General features: G+C 37.8%; 1 protein-coding gene across 1 annotated transcript in view; it reads right to left on the reverse strand.

The window, feature by feature from the left end:
• LPCAT1 (lysophosphatidylcholine acyltransferase 1) overlaps window positions 1-20,191 on the reverse strand; it is a 161,838-nt gene that overhangs the window by 96,566 nt on the left and 45,081 nt on the right. Inside the window, exon 2 of the mRNA XM_020976707.2 lies at window positions 268-410. Within this exon, the coding sequence (XP_020832366.1) occupies window positions 268-410 (143 nt within the window). The remainder of the gene's footprint in view (window positions 1-267; window positions 411-20,191) is intronic.

Here is a 20,191-nt window from a genome sequence, read left to right on the forward strand (position 1 = left end):
AGGTGCTATGGTTATTCCTATTTTATAGATAAAGAAACTGAGATGAGAAAGGTTAAGTGACTTGACTAACATTGACCAGATGGCAAGTGGCTGAGGAAGAGTTTGAATTCCTCTGTACTCAGGTTGTTTTCCTGACTCCTGGTCCAGTGTTCTATCTACTAAACTAAACCACTTAGTGTCTTGAAATAGTAACACTTTATCTCTTCAGTACTTATTTACACAAACATAGGTACACATGCATGCTTTTCAACACATTCAGTTACTCACTTTCTCCATAAAGCCAGGGGCTTTTCAAGTTCTTTCTCAGCAGATCCCAGTGAAGCAACAAATGCAAATGGCCAGGCCAATAACATCATAAATGCAGCAAACAAAAGTCGGATTGGAAATAGGGTCAAAGTCATGAAGGCAATCTGGAAAGACAAAAAAATTTTTTTTAAAACCCACCCATGTAATTAATATAATAATGTCTTAATTAGTATTTCCATTTAAAACTATTTATTTATATAAACAAAAGAAAACAGAGGTAGAAAAAATTTGCTCTATGAGATAATATTCTTTCTAGCTCAAGAATGCCACTTTTCAACAGCTAAGGAAGATATGAAATACTGCATAAATCTCAATTAAGAAGCATGCTTCATTTGAAACATGTCTTCTGAACATTACTTCTAAACTCCTACCTCCTTGGCTTCTAACTAAAAATATCTTTGACATACATAATTTTAGAAACAAGACATTGGTGGTTTTCTCCCACTAATTTAACTTATACTCTTTGCCCTGATCGCTGACTCACAATAAGTAGCACTATAACCGGTAGACTTGACACAAAAGCTGCTTTCACATGATCTGACCTAGCAAGGTAGTTTTACACATCAAAGCTGCTGCACTGTCTCAAAAAATAAGCCCTCTTCTTCCTTAACTTTTCCCAAAAAGTCATTTATATGGGTTCAGAATCAGCTAGAAAGGAGAAAGAAGACATTTATAGGGAATAAGTGAAAAAAGACTGTAATAAGTAGTTACTTGAGAAATCATTAAAAATAATTATACTGTGGAATTTTGAAGGCTTTAAAAGCCAGAACAGAAAACTGGGAGACTCTTTCCTCTTATAGTTACTTACAGTGTAATTCACTTTGCCATAATGCCATGAGTAGAAACAGGTTGAGAAATAAAGAGCTCTGGAAAATCAGAGAGCAGAACTCGCAGGGAAAGTCCTGTTAGAAACAAAGTTAACTCTTTATGAAAAATAAAGGCATAGGAAAAATTAAAAATCAAAGCATAGCCTTCAGCTCTAAATAGAAAGAGGAAGCTAAGGGTCAGCTGAACCTGACTAGAAAGAGGAACCAAACAGGGTGAAAAGGGAAATTCCATCACAACAAGGATATGGAAAGATGGAAGCTAAATCCAAGGCAGAGACAGGATGGGATTAAGGAACTCGGGCATTTTAGCATAAGGAAAGCAAAAAGAAGAGAACAGAGTATAGCTTTTGAATGATTATAGTTTCTTAAAAACAGAAAGTTATTATATCCTTTACATTTAAAAAATGCATATTACCAAAGTTTATAGGGAGAGGCAGGGTTACAGTAACATTGGACTGAGCTTCTGCTCACAGTTATTGAAAAAAAAAGATAACATAAAGATCTCTGCAATTTTTTAAGTGTCATATAAACACTTAAAATTCTGAAGAAATTATCTAAAAGTAGTACTTATAGAAGTTATTAACATATCTTTTAAAATTTGACAATGCAATATTTATCTGTGATTTTAGATATGTAAAAAGAAGAATTGCGTGTTACTGCCAAGTTCTCCCTAATCTCTCAATTGACTTAAAATTGAGTAAATCAAACAGGCTACCCGTGGAGATGAAAAATGAGGAGCTGTAGTGCAAAAAGCCTAGTCTTAAAACCTAGGTTCAAACTTCTCTAACATTCGTGAACTTTATAACATTGGGCAAGTCACAAACATTCTGTGCCTAAACTGTAGGAAGTTACTGGTGTATATTTCTGGAATGAGAAAGAAAAAATCTTTTATAGATATTCTGAAGATAAAGTAGCATGGGCCACATATAAAGGAAATGGAAACTACTAATGAAAACAAATGAATCTGAAAACTATAATAAGCTAAAACAGTGTCAGCAGAAATTGTTGTATTTGAAAGTTATTCTTGGGATATCTAGATAGTGTTAAATAAAAAAATTCCACAATTTATTTGGCTGATCCAAACGAAAAGCTCAAATAGAGATCCATAGCACAATACCCCTTAGGAGTGAGATTTCAAGTTCCTTTCTCCCTCTGTTCTCCATTCTCTCTAGAGTTATTGTGGTTTGTCCTTCATTCTCAAATAAGACCATGACATCAGGAAGGGGACGTCATGAATTGCAAGAGACTTAGATTTAAGTGAGGCAAGTCTGTGCAAAGTCACCAGCCTCACTCTGTCCTCTTGAGCCATCTGGGTCTAGTGGCAAGACATAGGTCAGGAAGAGTGGGCATGGACCTGGGCTCAGTGGAAGACCTTTTTAAGCCAAGGTCTTAGCTTGACTGAGGCAATGCCCATTCAGTGATTAAGGCTAGGTGAGAAATGAGACAAAGAATGACCTTTTTTACCTAGTCAAAAAAAAAAATCAATCTGGGACGGTTTCTGGCTAAAATGGAAACAATTGCTATTTACAAGCACTCTGAGCCATCAGAGCACAGCCAATGACCATATGAGGCTTGGGCTGGGACCTATGTTGGCCACTTAATGAGAGCCAGTGTGTTACAGAAACTATCCAGGAATGGGGAACCTGTGGCCACAAGGCCACATGTGGCCCTCTAGGTCCTCAATATCTGTCCTTAGACAGAATCCAAACTTCAAAGAACAAATTCCCTTAATAAAAGGATTTGTTCTGTAAAACTTGGACTCAGTCAAAAGGCCATACCCAAGGACCTAGAAGGCCACATGTGTCCTGAAGGCCACAGGTTCCCCACCCCTAAATAGACATTTAGGGTTACAGACACTATAGACATCTGGTAAAGGAAAATCTATGCTTTTCCCACTTTGTCCTAAAAAGAGCCTTTCCTGGCTAAATTTGTCTTCTTTCCACTTTGGCAGCAGCCCAGCTGATTCTGAACCCTGGGTAAGCCACCTTATGTGCATGTATGATTAAGATAAGGGGTCTGCAGTAAGTTTAATCAGTCAGCAAACACTGAGAGTTTACTAGAGGGGATGGAGCCAAGATGGCAGAGTAGAGGCAGTGACTTGCTTGAGCTCTCCCCCAAATCCCTCCAAATACCTGTAAAAAATGGCTCTAAACAAATTCTAAAGCAGCAGAACCCACAAAAAGACAGAGTGAAACAGATTTCCAGTCCAAGACAACCTGGATGGTTGATTGGAAAGGTCTATTATGCTGGCTGAGAGAGGAGTGCAGTTCAGCATGGGTGTCCAGGCAAAGACCAGGCCTCAGCAAACCTGGAGCAGGCCTCAGGGGACTGAATCACAGGCAGCTGTGGTGGTTTCCAGACTTCTCAACCCACAAACACCAAAGACAACTTAGAAGGTCAGTAAGAAAAGTCTGTGACTGTAGTGAGAGAGAAGGTTGGTCCCAGCCCCAGTCCTAGTGCAGCCCCAGAACAGCAGCTGCTTCCTGAGCTCTCAGCCCACAGACTGAGGGGGAATTGAGTGGGTGATCACAGAGGGATTGCAGGAATCTCTTTGATAGTGCTGAGGCAGGATTCTCTTGCTTTGCCTGTGCTTGGATCTGGTAGCAGTTCTGGGTGGTGGTCCTAGGGTGAGGAGGAGCACTGACATGGTACAACTTGTGGTGGCGGTAAAGAGAGAATCCTCCTCACAGTTCCAAGGCAGAAAAGAGTGTTTGTGGTCACTCATAGACCACAGCCCAAGCCAGGAAAGGAGTGAACACCTCATCCTTGATCATAGCACCTTGGAAGAACTGAAAATTTACAGGTCCCTAGAAGTATCTCTGAAAATAGCTGCACAAAATCCCTGAAGCTTGGAATAGTACATTCTCCACACTGGAAGGAGACCCCAACCTTAACAAAGAGTTTAAAACTCAAGTAACTGACTGGGATCATGAGCAAACTGCGTAAAAAAAAAAAGTGAGACCATAGAATCTTTCTTTGGTGACAAAGAAGATCAAAACATACAACCAGAAGAAGACAACAAAGTCAAAACTCCTACATCCAAAGCCTCCAAGAAAAATATGAATCAGTCCCAGGTCATGGAAAAGCTCAAAAAAAATGAGAAGCAAATAAGAGGAGTAGAGGAAAAACTGAGAAGAGAAATGAGAATGATGCAAGAAAATCATGGAAAAGAAGTCAACAGCTTGCTGAAGGAGATGCAAAAAATCCAAATGGCAAAAGAGGTCCAAAAAGCCAATGAGGAGAAAAATGCTCTAAAAAGCAGAACTGGCCAGATGGAAAAGGAAGTCCAAAAACTAGAATGGAGCAATTGGAAGCTAGTGATTTTATGGGAAATCAAGACACTGTAAAACAAAACCAAAGAATGAAAAAATAGAAGACAATGTGAAATATCTCATTGGAAAAACAACTAACTTGGAAAATAGATCCAGGAGAGATAACTTAAAAATTATTGGACTATCTGAAAGCCATGATCAAAAAGAACCTACGCATCATCTTTCAAGAAATTGTCAAGGAAAATTGCCCTGATATTCTAGAACCAGAGGGTAAAATAGAAATTGAAAGAATCTACTGATCACCTCCTGAAAGAGATGCCCCAAAGGAAAACTCCTAGGAATATTGTAGCCCAATTCCAAAGTTTCTAGGTCAAGGAGAAATTATTTCAAGCAGCCAGAAAGAAATAATTTGAGTATTGTGGAAACACAATCAGGATATCACAAGATTTAGCAGCTTCTACATTAAGGGACCAGAGGACTTGGAATATAATATTCCAGAGGGCAAAGGAAACAGGATTACAGCCAAGAATCACCTACCCAGCAAAACTGAGTATAATTCTTCAGGGGAAGAAATGAACATTCAGTAAAATAGAGGACTTTAAAGCATTCTTGATGAAAAGACCAGAGCTGAATAGAAAATCTGACTTTCAAATACAAGACTCAAGAGAAGCAAGAAGAGGTAAACAGGAAAGAGAAATCATAAGGGACTTATTAGGGTTGAACTGTTTACATTCTTGAATGGAAAGATGACATTTGTACTGCATGAAATCTTTGTCAGTATAAGGGTAGTGGGAGGGAAAAAATTATATGTATAGATAGATGGATAGATGGAGGGCACAGGGTAAGTTAAAATGAAGGGGTGATATCTGGAGAATAAAAGTAAGGGGTAAGAGAGGATTATACTGGGAGGAGAAAGGGAGAGGTCAAATGGGGTAAATTATCTCATATAAAACAGACAAGAAAAGGCTTTTATAGTGGAGGTGAAGTGGGGGAAGGTGAGAAGGAACGAGTGAATCTTATTCTCAATCGGATTTGGCTTAAGGAGGGAATACCATACCCACTCAATTGGGTAGGGAAATCCACCTTACCCTGCAGGAAAATGAGGGGGGAGGGGAAAAGGGGGGGAAGATGATAAAGGGGATGGCAGATTACGGGAGGGGGTAATCAGAAGCAAACACTTCTGAGGAGGGACAGGGTCAAAAAAGAGAATAGAATAAATGGGGGGTGGGTTAGGATGAATGGAAAAATAGTTTTCCATGACATGACTATAAGAAGGTGTATTGCATGACTATACATGTGTAATCTGTATTGAGTTGCTTGCCTTCTCAATGAGGGTGGGTGGGGAGGGAGGAAGGGAGAAAATTTGGAACCTAACGTTTTAAAAACAAACATTAAAAATTGTTTTCACACAACTGGGAAATAAGATATACAGGCAATGGGGTATAGAAATCTATACTACTCTACAGGAAAATAGAAGAGGGAGAGGATAAAAAGAAGGTGGGAGCAGATTAGGGGAAGGGTATTCAGAATGTACACTGTCTTAAGAGTCGGGGGAAGGACGAGACAGGGAGAAAATTTGGAACTCAAAATCTTGTGGAAGTGAATGCTGAAAATGAAAAACAAATAAATAAATAAATAAATAAGTAGATGAATGAATAAATGGATAAATGAATGAATGAATAAATACATTTTAAAAGTTTTTTTAAAAGAGTTTACTAAATGCTATGCTAAGTATTGAGAATAAATAGAAAGACAAAACAACAGACCCTGCTCTCAATGAGCTCACATTCTAATGGAGGAGACAAAAGTAAATAATTAGGTATATAGAAGATATGTACAGAGGCGATAAGGTAACATTAAAGGCTGAAGCAACAAGTTAGTAGTAAGATAATAACTTTTCTCATTTATTTCTTTTGGTTTTTCATCTTTTTCTAGGTATTTCTCCCCAAAGACATAGAATCTAAAATCCTACTAGATTGTTTGTAAAGTTTAAAGCCTCTACATTTTTAGTGACCAACTATCAATAAAGACACTAATTTAGCTATTTCCCAATGGAGCATGTTCTGTTTCTATATTCATAGTGTCCAGAACCTAAGGAGTTGGGTAGCCCTTATTCTGACAAGCTTCCTGGCAAACCTCAAACTGGCTTGGGTTTATTATGGGGAATGAGCTACAAATCCATAGTGCTGATCCCTTAAGCTCCCAGCTCTAAATATCTAACAAGACAGGCAACAGATGACCCAGAGGGAGATAAAGAATAGTTTGAGAATCACTGCCTTAAACATTTGCTCTAACCTACTCCAGTGCAGTATTATTTTACAAGTACAAATCACCCGGAGAGGCAGAGTGTTAAACTGGATAAAGACCTTGTCTCTGAGTAGGAAAGACCTGGGATAAAAGTCCCACCTTTGACATACACTGGCTGTCACTTAGCCTCTCAAGTGCCCCTCCTGGCAACTCTCCAAGAGTGTGAACAGCAGAGATGGTGATAATCCACACTGATAGAGGATATTTGCTCACCTGGAGTTCCCTATACCAGTAAAATGGCAGAGCTAGATTTAAAAAAAAAATCAATAATTATTTAAAAATGTTAAATGGCCTGTGCCCTCTCTAGCTGGGGGAATATGAGAAAGCCTGCTTTACTTTGTTAGTGTGTTTTAATTTGTGTGGTCTTTATATAGGGTTTTTTTTTTAAGGGTGACTATTAAGAAACCAAACAAGAAAATGCAGTTTCAATAACAAGATTTGCTTACTAAGTCATGGGCTCTGAGGGCTTTATCTGTAAAATAAGGGGGTTGGATAAGATGACTTCTATTTCCTTCTACCTCTAAATTCCTTTATATCTCTATGAAAACTGCTAGTTTTTCCTATACTTTCCATCTCATCCAACTGCCTGTTACTACCTATAGTTATGAGCTTTGCTGATACTGGACCCTGCCACATAAACCACAGCAGTATGATTGAGAAACTGTTCAAGCTACACTCTAGTATGTGTGTTCCTGTTTGCCCATGCATTGCCCTGGAAATTGTCTTTCCTCCCCTGAACTGCTGCCCTGGATCTCCTGATTGATGACCATCTCACCTGGCCCTGTATCAGGCAGGCCCTCCTCATGCTTTAACTTTCTACTCACTGGTCTCACTAGCTGCCTAGCCACTGTCTGTAGAACTGTACCTCTCAGACCAGCCCTCCTACTCCCTCGTTTTCTAGTTCTGGAACCATGATCAAATCAACTCAGCCACAGAATCTGGAAGGGCTGTGCCAATTAACTCCACTATAGCTCTATTCACCCTCCCTGTTACTTTCTGGATAGAACTGACCTTTCCTGGGCACTGCTCTCCTATATATGTGTATCGTCTCCTCCATTAGAACAAGCTCCTGGAAGGCAGGCATTCTTTCTGTTTTTGTAGTGTTCTCTCCAATGCTCACTAAATACACTGCTTGCTTGCACATAGTAAGCACTTAAGAAATCCTGTTCATTAAATATGTGTAAACGCTCTAATTTACCTGAAAGAGATTTTGGACTTGCCTGTGTGATTGAGCCTTTCTGGTTCTTTCATTTTGTGGATGGAAACTTTTTTTTTTTTTGGCTAGGCAGAAGGGTTAAGTGATTTGCCCAGGGTCACACATCTAGTGTTACATCTAGTGTTATGTGTCTGAAGCCGCATTTGAACTCAGGTCCTCCTGACTCTAGGGCCGATGCTCTATCCACTGCGCCACCTAGCTGGCCCCTTACAGTTTTGGATTTTTTTGGTTTTTTGCTGTGGAAGCTTTTTAATGGCTATTTTGCTTAATTCAGATTTTATGCCTGCTTTGCCGCTTCAATGTCCCTCTCCTGCAGATGTGCTAGACCTACTGCCTGCTTGACCTGTTCACAAGAGGCTTCTAGCACCTGTAGAACTTATCCAGACCAGAAACTCATGGCTTGGGGCTGGTACCCAGTGAATTAAAAACAGATGAGAGCACAATAACTTACACAATAACTGCATTTATGATAAATAACATTTCAAAGCCATACAGAGAGGGAAAAAATTCAACACCTAAACTCTAGAAGGCTACCGAAACAGTTTATAGTAAGTTAAGAATCTGCTGAGATTTGCATGCAAAAACTGAGAAGCAGAGACCAGTCACAGAGGCAGTTATGCCCCAAAGCCTTTTACTGAGTACAAATTGAAACAAAATAGGCCATAAACCATGAAAAGAGTCTGTGGCAGCCAAATGAGAGAGATAAATAAGCTATTAGTGAGGAACCCAAGAGCTGATAAGTAAGGTAAGTTACCAAGTGCCAAATAGATATTTAGTAATTTTTTTCCTTTTGTGTTTTAACTGTATTACTTTAGAGTTTATACACAGAAAGGGAACTAATTTATGCAATCATTTCACCACTCTGGGCTTCAGTATTGTTGTTTGAAATAATTGGAATTTATGACCACTTAGGTCCTTCAGTTTTTAACATTCTAGAATTCTGTGATTCTGCTTTAAAGAATTGCATCAATTTCTATCAAAAGTATGTAAATTCACTCTGGGATCCAGGCCAGGCTTTCTCAGCTCTGTCCCATCTCTCCTTAAAGTAAGTCTACCTAAGCTTGAACTATCCTAAAGAAGTACCAAGTTATCACTATCACTGGTGGCATATTTGTGTTTGTTGATAAAGTGGTAGATATGGAGTCAGGAAGACCCAAGTTCAAATCCTGTCTCACTCAGCTATATGACCCCAGGCAAGTCACCTAACCTTTCTGAGTTTCCTCATCTGTAAAACAGGATACTAGCACCTACCTCCTAAAGTTGTTGTGAGGATCAAATAAGAGCATATGCAGAGCACTTTGCAAGCCTTAAAGCACTTTTAAGTGTTATTATTATTAAGTTCATAATATATATTTTTAAATTTAGAGTGGAAGTGGAGGGAAACAGGGAATAACTGAAGATTCATGATTATGATGGGGTAAAGGCTCTGGAAACACCTACCTGGAACACCTTGAATTTTCCCACTTGATCAAGGAAGTCTCATTTGCCTGAGGCTACAATCCACTCAACAGGCCTTTCACAGTGGCTACACCCAGTCTCCCAGTTCTGTTACTTCTGACCCACCCAGCCCTTCATAGTCTGTTACCTTCTCTATCTTGATACCTAGACCCCTCCCTACAGCCACTCCAAACTACTTGGCCACTCCTAGATCCCTCCCTTAGTCTTTCTGTATATAAGATCCATGGTGTCCATTAAGGTGCTTAGATTCTTAAAATCTAGCCAATGCTCAGATTAAACCTGGCCCACTTGTCAAATGTTCAGATTCCTTAAGAGTCTGGCCAATATGGCGAATCTTTAATAAACCTTGTCTTTGGCTGAAAGAAAGCTTGGGTCAAATTCATTTGGGCAGGACTCACGTGTCCCTATTTTGGGGGCCCAGCACCCCTAACTCCTAAACCTCAACAATTAGGGAAGTTATATGATGAAATTTATGTTCAAGAAGATTAATCTGGCTGCAGAATATAATATGGACTGGAAAATCTCAGGCCTATTTCTGTGGAGGGTAACATAACCCCTCAAGTTACTCAGGTTCACAATCTCTAACTCTTCCTTATCCAATATTACCCATCATTAGCCAGGTCTTGCCAGTTCTATCTCTACATGTCTTCAATACATCTCCATTCTCACAGCTACAAGGCCCTCACCACCTCTCCTTGCCTCAATCCTTCACCTAGATGCCAAAGTGATATTCTCAGAGAACAGGTCTGACCATACCATTCTGCTGCTCAATGAGTTCTAACTCTCTATTACATCTAGGAGCAAACTGATTTAAGTCCTTCATGATGTGATTCCAAAATACCTCTACTGCCTTATAAAACAATATGCTGTTCATACATGAGCTCTGTGCTTCTGCCACATTGGCCCTCATGCTGTTCCTCATGCACAACTCTCCATATCCTATCTCCCTGTCTTGGCACAGACTGTCCCCTACACTTGGAATAAACATAATCCTCACCCTGGCCTCTTGAAGCCCCAATTTCTTCCTTCAAAGTTCAGTTCAAATGCCACTTCCTACATGAAGTACTTCCTGATTCCATAGATGCTAATACCTTCTATTTTATACACACATACACTATTGTTGGAGTGTAGGGTGGACCCCTGCGGATAATTTATTTATTATTAATTTCTTCCATTAACAAGCATTTATTTTTCTCCTCCTTCCCACCTCTTTCTCCTACACAAGTGGAAAATAAAAGAACAAAGAAACCCTTGTAACAAATATGCATAGTCAAGTAAAACAAATTTAAAGTGAATAGATAGCTGGCTTCTCAGAGCCAGCAAGACCTGGATTCAAGTCCTGCCTGGTTATGTGTCTGTGGGTATGTCCGGTGCCCCAAGAAACCCTATAAAAGTATAAGTTGCAGACCAGGTATCACTAGGTATAGTTCCAGGGAGCTCCTTACTGGGAACTACCTATATTGAGATATCATACATAAAGTTGTAGAAAACATATATAAACACACACACCCTTCTATGCATACACATTGTCTCCCCTGAGAGAATGTTACTACTCGGAGGGCAGGGGCCATTTCCTTTTTGTCTTCATATCCCTAGTGTCTACCAGAGTGCCTGTCACACAGAAGACATTATATATGCTTGTGACGGATTGATCCAGAAGTACTACGTAGTAGTATAGACTTGAGAAGCAGTAATCCAAGAGTACATAATGGTGATGGCATCAGGAATGGAGTGCCAGGGAGGTTTAAGAGGTATTTTAAAGGAAATATTGGCAAGATATGGTAGCTGAAAGAATAGGAGGCATGAAAAAAGAGATAATGACTTAAATGTGACTCTCAAGGTTCAATTATAATTGACCAGGAAAGCAGGCTTTCCATTAACAGCCATGAAAATTAGGAGATGCATGGTGTTGACTGAGGGAGATAAGTTCTGTTCTGGACAAGTTGAAATTCAGGTTATAGTCAGATACCAACCAAAAAAGTATGGAATCTAGTAGAAACACAATCTAGAGCTCAGGTAAGAAGAGAGGACTGAAGGTGTAGTTTTATGAATCACTGGGATAGAATAATTGAAATCATGACAGAGTATAAGTTACTAAAAAATGACAAAGCAACAAAGAGCAATTCAGATAAATCCTTGATTTACAAACAACATGAATTTTTTAAAAATGACCTCCAGATAAGAAAAGACATTAGAGTTATAGAGCAAGAGCCCCACCCCAGCTGGCCATCTCCTCTTCACTCCTCAAGTCCAAATATTTTGGGGGTAATTAAATGACAGTTATTTTCTCTGATAAATAACGTAGAAAGCTAACAAGCTACTGACACCTAGTAATAGCTTCTCTTGATCCCCTGGATGAAATCTCTATCCCTGATCTGGCTGATGGATAAGCCATTGTAATAGGAAGACATATATTCAAAGTTGGAAATCAAATGCTTTTTCTCCACAGGAACTATGTTATAAATGATAGGCAAGTGCAGCTGAAAAAAAAATGTTACTAATGCAATACTTCAGGTACATTATGGGTTAACTAAGTTTTATAAGCTGGCCTGGGAATCTAAACATGACTTGTGACATGGTTTCTATGGGAAAATGTCTACTGAATTTCAGACAACAGACTTAAAAATGACCATTTGGAATACCACCTGCTCATAAGTTAGGGGCTAATCAAATTTTAAATAAAATATTAATTCAACTCAAATAAACACAGATAAGTAGATTAATTATACATTAATATAATCATATTTGTCATTTACAAACAAGATTGGAAAAATGAATTGATCGAACAGGCACATTTCATCTGTTTTTCAAAGTGTGGTCCAATGGTAGAACACACCAGGGGAGGATGATTCAAGAGACTAGGGAGTAAACCTTTCTGCCAAGAAAGAGCTATTAATGCCTATGGGTAAACAATCAGAAAGGCATACCTAGTGATGCTAAAAAACATGCCACATTGCTACACAACATTTCAAAAGTGGAACCATGCCAAATCTTCACCCTAAACATCAATACAAGCAATCAAACTTGGTTAGCAGCCTTTTACATCTAGATAAATGAATTTCAGTGCACAAATGTCTTAATTTTTAGTCACTATCAGGATTTTTTGTCCATTCATTTCCATTCACTTATCCTTATATGGTCACAGATAGTGTCTACTCTACTATCTGGTTTGGCATTTTTTAAAAAATTGACTTTATTTTATAAAAATCAATCTGTATTTTCTTATGTTCTTCATACTTGTCACTCTTAATTGTATTCCACTGCATTACTCTGTCATAATTTCTTTAACCATTCCCCTACTGTTGGACATTTAGGCTAATTCCAAGGTTTTTTTTGCAATAACAATAATGTTACTATAAAACTCTTTGAACAGAGAGTGCTGTTATGTTATAAAGACACTTGGGGAAATGCATTAGAGCCACTAGGGAATCCCTGAGAAAATTACTGTTGCACAACTCTAGGGCATGATAAGAGTTTATGTCTCCCAATGCACCCTGCTCTCAGGTAGCAATATACTCCATGGTACAATCTAACCTTCTGAAGGCATTCTTCAAAAACAAGGCATAGCTGCTAGATTCAAGGAAGAAGACTCTTTTACCTTCTAAAAATTATATCCATAAATTGAACATTTCTGATGCTTTCTAAATTTTCATGCAAAACTAAAGAAATAACTCATATTTATAAACACTCCACAGGGTAGCAGTATTAATGCTTAGTATTTCAGATACAATCTCACTAGGGCAGAGTACTGAGGGACTGTTGCCTCCTTACTCATGGAAGAAGTTTGCTTCTCCAAGAGATCAAGCATTTCATTGTGAGGCATTGTTTACAAGGATAACAAGGCGTGGGGCAGCTAGGTGGTGCAGTGGATACAGCACCAGCCCTGGAGTCAGGAGGACCTGAGTTCAGGTCTGACCTCAGATACTTGACTACCTACTAGCTGTGTGACCCTAGGCAATTCACTTAACCCTGACTGCCTTGCTAAAAAAGAAAAGAAAAAGAAAAAGAGAAAGGAAAAAAAAAGGATAATGAGGTAATAGTCCTGCTTTCTACCTTTGTCAGACCACTTATGAAGTATTGTGTTCATCCATCGGTATTAGTTTAAGAAGGGACAGTATATCCAAAGGAGGATACCTTGGAGGGTAACATCTATGTCATATGAAGACTGGTTGAAAGATCTGGGAAAATTTAACTTGCATAACAGAAGAGTAGGAATTGAGGGGGGAATGATGATATGATAGCTAACTTCAGGTATTTGAAGGTCATTTTGAAGAGGGAACATTGCATCTTCTTGGCTCTAGTGGGCTATACCAGGAGCAAAGGGTGAAAGTCACAAAAAGGAACATTTAGGCTTGATGTCAGGAAAACACTTCTGACCAACTAGAGCTTTTCAAAAGTGCAATAGGTAGTCTTTGGAGGAGTTGAGTTCACCTTCACTGGAGTCTTCAAAGAAAGCCTGGATGATCAGAAAAGTCAGGTGTGTTACAGTGAGAATTCTTTATTTCTGTTTTCTACTTTTTTTTTGGATTGAATGGTTGCTGAAGTTTATTTCAATTCTAAACTTCTGTGATTCTAGTGCTTTACAATTACAAAGCATTTTATACCCATTATCTCATTTGATATTCAAAATAACACTTTGAAATGAGTAACTTAAGTATTATCATGCCCATTTTTTGGGAGAAAGCAATTTTTGGGGTCAGTCAGTAAGCATTTATCAATTGCCTATTAAGTGCTGGGAATACACCAAAAAAGAGTCATTGGCCTCAAGGAATATACATTCTGATAGGAGAAACAATATGCAAATAACTATGTACATACAAGATATATAATATGCAGGGTAAATGAAGGTAATTCCAGAAGGAAGGCACTAAGAGTGGTGGTTGTCCTGGGAAGACAGGATTTTAACTTGTCTCGAAGGAAGCCTAAGTTGAAGATGATGATGATGGAGAACATTGTAGGTATAAAGGCAGCCTGTGCAAGTGCATGGAATATTGTGTGAGGATTACTGGCAATTATGGTTTAATTGTAGAGTGCATGGAGGATACTTGAACATAAGACTAGAAAGAAATGATGGGGCCAGGTCGTGAAGATCCTTACAAGCTAAACAGAAGATTTGTATTTGATTCTGGAGGTAACCGGGAGCCACTTTAGTTTACCAAGTGTACGTGGAGGAACAAGTGAAAGAAGATAACTATGGCAAGACCTATACTTTCAAAAAAATCACTTTGGCAGCTGATTTGAGAATGGAGCAGATTGGGAAGAGACTTGCAGCAGAGGGACCAATCAGAAGGCTGCTGCAATAGTCCAGGAAAGAGATGAGGGTCTGTTTTGGGGTAGTGGTTGTATGAGTGGAGAAAAGGGGATATATATGAGAAGTTAAATGATTCACCTAATGTCATCATAGCTAGTAAGTGGTACACCCAGATCCTGAAATCAGATCTCACTCAGTCCAGGGTCCGGTGCTCTTTCCACTCTACCATGTTACCTTTAACACAGAGATTTTTAGCTTTTCTTTTTTGTGTTGCTGATACCTTTCGTAGTCTGGTGAAGTCTTGTATATTACTGCCAATAATTAACAATTGAAAGGAAAGGAAAATTTCAGTCAAAGATCAGTAAAAATAGGTATCTGAAATAGAACATAATTGTATGAAACAACCCTGCATTTTACATAACCCTGAAAAGTGTTGACAAGCTTGATAAATTACCTAAAATTAAATGAATGTTATTTTATTAAACTGTAAAAACAGGTATGCAGGAATTTTAAATAATTGGAAGCTCCTAAGTAAAAAGCCTTGCAGCTGAAGTACCTATGCTTAATTAGCATGTTTGCGTTGTTCTTAGGTACTAATGTATTACTACTTCTAAGTCCGCTCATTTACCAAAAAAATTAGGTTCCTAAAGAAAATAAAACCTTTTTAAAAGATTAAGATTATCCATTACCTAGCTGCAATATAATCGATCTAATATTTATTTATAATGTTATTCATTATAACAATAATAAGTTACTTAAAAGCAATATGGCAGGTTGACAATGACCTCCAGGAATCATTTAGCTTATCCTCTTGATTTCATCTACTATAACGCTGAAATAATTTTGACATTCTACAGCCTCATTCAGAGAACCTATGTTTAGTTTCATCTTATTATATAAAACATGAGTCACCATCAGTTTAAATCAATAGTGATAAAGAATTCTCTCATCACACAAGCTTTAATGATGTCATATGGTCATATTTTATCTTACTTTTAAAACTAATATCAGACCAAAGAATATCCAATTATAATACAATATTACATGGAAAACAAATTAAAGTAATTGCAATTGCTTATAAACTTCATGCACCCTGCACCTTGAATACACACATACATAACTATATAATTAAAACAGGGCTATATCAAGAGAGTAAATCACTCCATGAGTAGAAGTTACTTTGGGTACTTTGAGAGATCTAGTAATGTTTCTTGTTCTACGGTACCTGAGGGGATATAATTTACTGATACAAGCATTTTTACTTAACATCAAGTAATTTTTTCTTAAAACATTTCTATCTGTTGGCTCAAACTTTATATATGAAAATACGTTAATCTTTCTAAGAGCAGACAATTCTGTCCCTGAAATAACTGGTGAAAATATTTTTTTAAAATTACTTGACTACAAAATATTTTGGCATAAATAATATACTTTGTGAATAGCACATTATGTACAGAATAAGTGCTCAAAAAAGTTAATATTGAGATGTTCCCAGGTAATAACAATTTGGAGAAAAAATGTTTTAAAGTTTTAAGACATCCAGTTGGCCTGTGGCAAGAATTTTTTCAATCCATTGGGGGGAAGGGGAGCACTGCCCAAATTAAAAATGATGAATACTGCTATTTTAGTTACAAGAACGATGAAATGTTAAATTATTTCAAAGTTTAGCAAGGACAAAGAAAATAATTATTGCTACCATTTTCTTTTCTTTTCTTCTTTTTTTTTTTTTGGGGGGGGGATTTTTGGTGAGGCAATTGAAGTTAAGTGATTTGCCCAGAGTCACACTGCTAGTGTCAAGTGGCTGAGGCCAGATTTGAACTCAGGTCCTCCTGACTCCAGGGCTGATGCTCTATCACTGCACCACCTAACTGCCCCAGCTTATTGCTACCATTTTCAATGGACAAACAGTTGTTCAACCATTTGGAAGTGGTATTCTGGTGCCAAGTTACTGTGAGCATGATGGTACTTCCCATGCTACTTTGCTTTTCCTTTGAGGTACCATGGGAGCCAGTTTAAAGTCTGACTGTTACGTGTGGGGTCATAATCGTACAAATGTGATCATAACCACCTTAGGAGAGCCCATGGAAGCAAATGGCAAACCTTTATTCAATGTTAATTTAAGTTAGTTTAAAGGATGTAACTATAGTTTGTGTCATACAATTTTAGGTTTGGTTTTTTTAAAAATAACCACATGAAAGGACTGTGTCGACATACATGATGTATTGCTATCATTTACTTAGCACTTTCAAAGGTCTCCCTAATTATAAGTTACTGAATTTATACACACCCTATTTTATAGATGAAGAAACTGGGCTATAGTAACTGACTTATGAGAGGGCTTTCAAAACCACCATGCAGCATCACTAGAATTGTTCTCTAAATGATCTATAAGTCCATTTAGGTATTTGTATTGGGGAATCTGAGAAATATGCAAGGTATTATGACCCCACGGCAACAAAAGCCTCTCAAGTAGAGATCCTTTATCCCTAAGTTCAAAGGGTGACATTAGTAGTGCCTATGTAGTCAATTAATAACAACATAAATTAATAATAACAAACACCTCACATTCATTCATGTAGCATTTTAATGTTTGCCAAACCCATTAAGAATACCTTTGGATTGGTTGAGGTAGGAGTGATCAAGATGTAATATGACAATATTTAATCTAAACTATCAATCAGTCAATAAGCATTTATTAAGTGCCTTCTATGTGCAAAACACTGTGCTAAGCTGGGGATAGAAAAAGAGGCAAAAGGCAGTCCCTGCTCTCAAGGTGCTCACAATCCAAAGGGGGAAACACAAAAATTACACACACACACACACACACATTATATATACTGGATAAATAAGATATAGATTTACAGTGGGAAGGAAGGCACTACAATTTAAAGGGATTAGAAAAGGTTTCCTTTAGAAAATGGTATTTTAGGTGGAACTTAAATCAGTAGATGGGAAAAAACAAGGTAAATATTGCAGGCAAGAGGGACAGCCAGAGAAAATGCCCAGAGCCAAGAGATTGCAGTGTTTTGTTTAAGGAAAAGCAAGGAGACCAATGTCACAAAATCAAAGTGCCCATGTTGGGGAGTGAGATTTAAGAAGGCTGAAAAGGTAGGAGGAGAGTAGGTTAAAAAGGCCTTTGAATGCCAAGCACAGGATTTTGTACGTAATTATGGAGTCATCATGTGGTGACTGGAATTTATTGTGTAGAGGTGTGATGTGGTCAAAAAAACCTACTTTAGTAGCTGAAGGGAGGATAAATTGGAGCAGGGAGAGACTTGAGGCAGGCAGACTCACCATCAGGGTATTGCAATAATTCAGGAGTAGGGCGATGAGGAGCTGCACTAGAGTGTACTAGTGTCAGAAGAGAGAAGAAAGTATATTTGAGAGATGTGGCAAAAAAAAAAATTGACAGGCTTTTGCAACAGATTGGATATGGGTGGTGAGAGACAGTGAGGAGTCAAGGACAACTCCTAGGTTGGGAGCTAGAGGGAAATGGAAAGATGGTGTTGCCTTCTTTAGTAAGAGGGAAGGTAAGATGAGGGGATGGTTTAGGAGGAGAGATAATGTGTTCTGTTTTGGACCTGTTTAGTTTAAGATGTCTATTAGACATCCAGGTTTGAGATGTCTGAAAGGCAGCTGGAGATGTGAGACTAGAAAATGCAGGGAAATTGAGGCAGGACAGAGAGATTTGAGAACTTTTAGCATAGAAATGGTAATTAGATATAATAAGGATAAGCTAGAAGTCTTCCTAATAAGCTCAGGAGTGAAACAAGGATGCCCATTGTCACCACTGTTATTCAATATCATATTAGAAATGCTAGCAATAGCAATAGGAAGAAAAAGAAATTGAAGGAACCAAAATAGGCAATGAGGTAATAAAATTATATCTTTTGAAGATGATATGATGATATACTTGGAAAATCCTAAAGATTCAGCTAAAAAGTTAGTGGAAACAAATTTTTGCAAAGTAGCAGGATATAAAATAAATGCATATAAATCATCAGCATTTCCATATATCCACCAACAAAATCCTGCAAGAAGGTATAGAGATACCCCATTTAAAATAACTGTAGACAGTATAAAATACCTGGAAGTATATCTGCCAAAACAAACCCAGGACTACATGAACGTAATCATAAAATTATTTTTATATAAAGTAATTTAAATAATTAATAATAATTGAAGAATATTAATTGTTCATGGATAGGCAGAGCCAATATAATAAAAATGACACTTTTATTCAGACTAATCTATTTGTTCAATGCCATCCCAATTAAATTATCAAAAAATTATTTCATGAGTTAGAAAAAATAATAAAAAATTCATTTGGAAGAACAAAATGTCAAGAATATCAAAGGAATTGATGAAAAACAATGTAAAGGAAGGAGATTTAGCAGTACCAGATCTTAAACTATAAGGTAGTAATTATCAAAACTATCTGCTACTAAGATAAGTCTAAGAAATAGGTAGATCAATGAAATAGAAAAAACATACAAAATACAGTAGCAAATTATAGCAATCGTCTGTTTCTCTTATTGTATGGTTTTGAATAATTTGCAATTCCTTCTTTGAAAACTCTGTTAGTATTCTTAGACCAATTATCTGTTGGGGAATGGCTATTTTACACACACACACACACACACACACACACACACACACACACACACACAGAGTCTATCATTTATAGATCTTGGATACCAAATCCTTATCAGAGAAATTTGATAGAAAGATGTTGGTTCTATCCATTTTTTGAATAGGTCAACATCTTCCAAGGTCAACAAAGTGATGAATGGGACTCTTCATGAGATGCTATCAGTGGGAAGAATGAGGAAGAACTTGTTAAAGAGAACATGAAAACATCACTTGGGATGGAACAAAAGTAAAACAAAGCTCATATAGCATAAGAATAGAAAAGAGTCCTTTGGAGGTAAAGATCATTAGAAACCTTGACAAAAGAACCAGGAAAGTAGTGATATAGTTAAATGGGTCAAAGTAAGAGATAAATTAGTGAAAATGACAACATTTTTTTCATGGAGCATCTACGTGGCACAGTGGATAGAGGGCTAAGTGTGTAAGACTCATCTTCCTGAGTTCAAATGTGACCTTGGACGCTTACTAGCTGTGTGGCCTTGGGCAAGTCATTTAACCCTGTTTGCTTCAGTTTCCTTATCTGTAAAAAGATGTGGAGAAGGAAATGGCAAACCACTCCAGTACCTTTGCTAATAAAACCCCGAATGGGGTCACAAAGGGTTAGATGAGACTGAAAATTACTGAACAACAAACACAACCCTTTCATATGCTTATCATGGGAGAAAGAGGAATTTAAAGATTGATTGAAGGAGGCAAGGTTGCAGGAATGACAAGGTTCTGAAAACAGAGAAGTAAGCACTTAACTGTGGGCCCTAACACCTACACTGGGAATTGAAAGACAAAACTTAAAATAGTTTTTTTTTAAAATTTATTTTTAGGCAATTGGGGTTAAGTGACTTGCCCAGGGTCACACAGTTAGTAAGTGTCAAGTGTTTGGTCCGGGGCCGAATCTGAACTCAGGTCC

The sequence above is a fragment of the Phascolarctos cinereus genome, unplaced genomic scaffold (assembly GCF_003287225.1).
Source record: "Phascolarctos cinereus isolate Bilbo 61053 unplaced genomic scaffold, phaCin_HiC Scaffold_4;HRSCAF=312, whole genome shotgun sequence".
NCBI lineage: Eukaryota > Metazoa > Chordata > Mammalia > Diprotodontia > Phascolarctidae > Phascolarctos > Phascolarctos cinereus.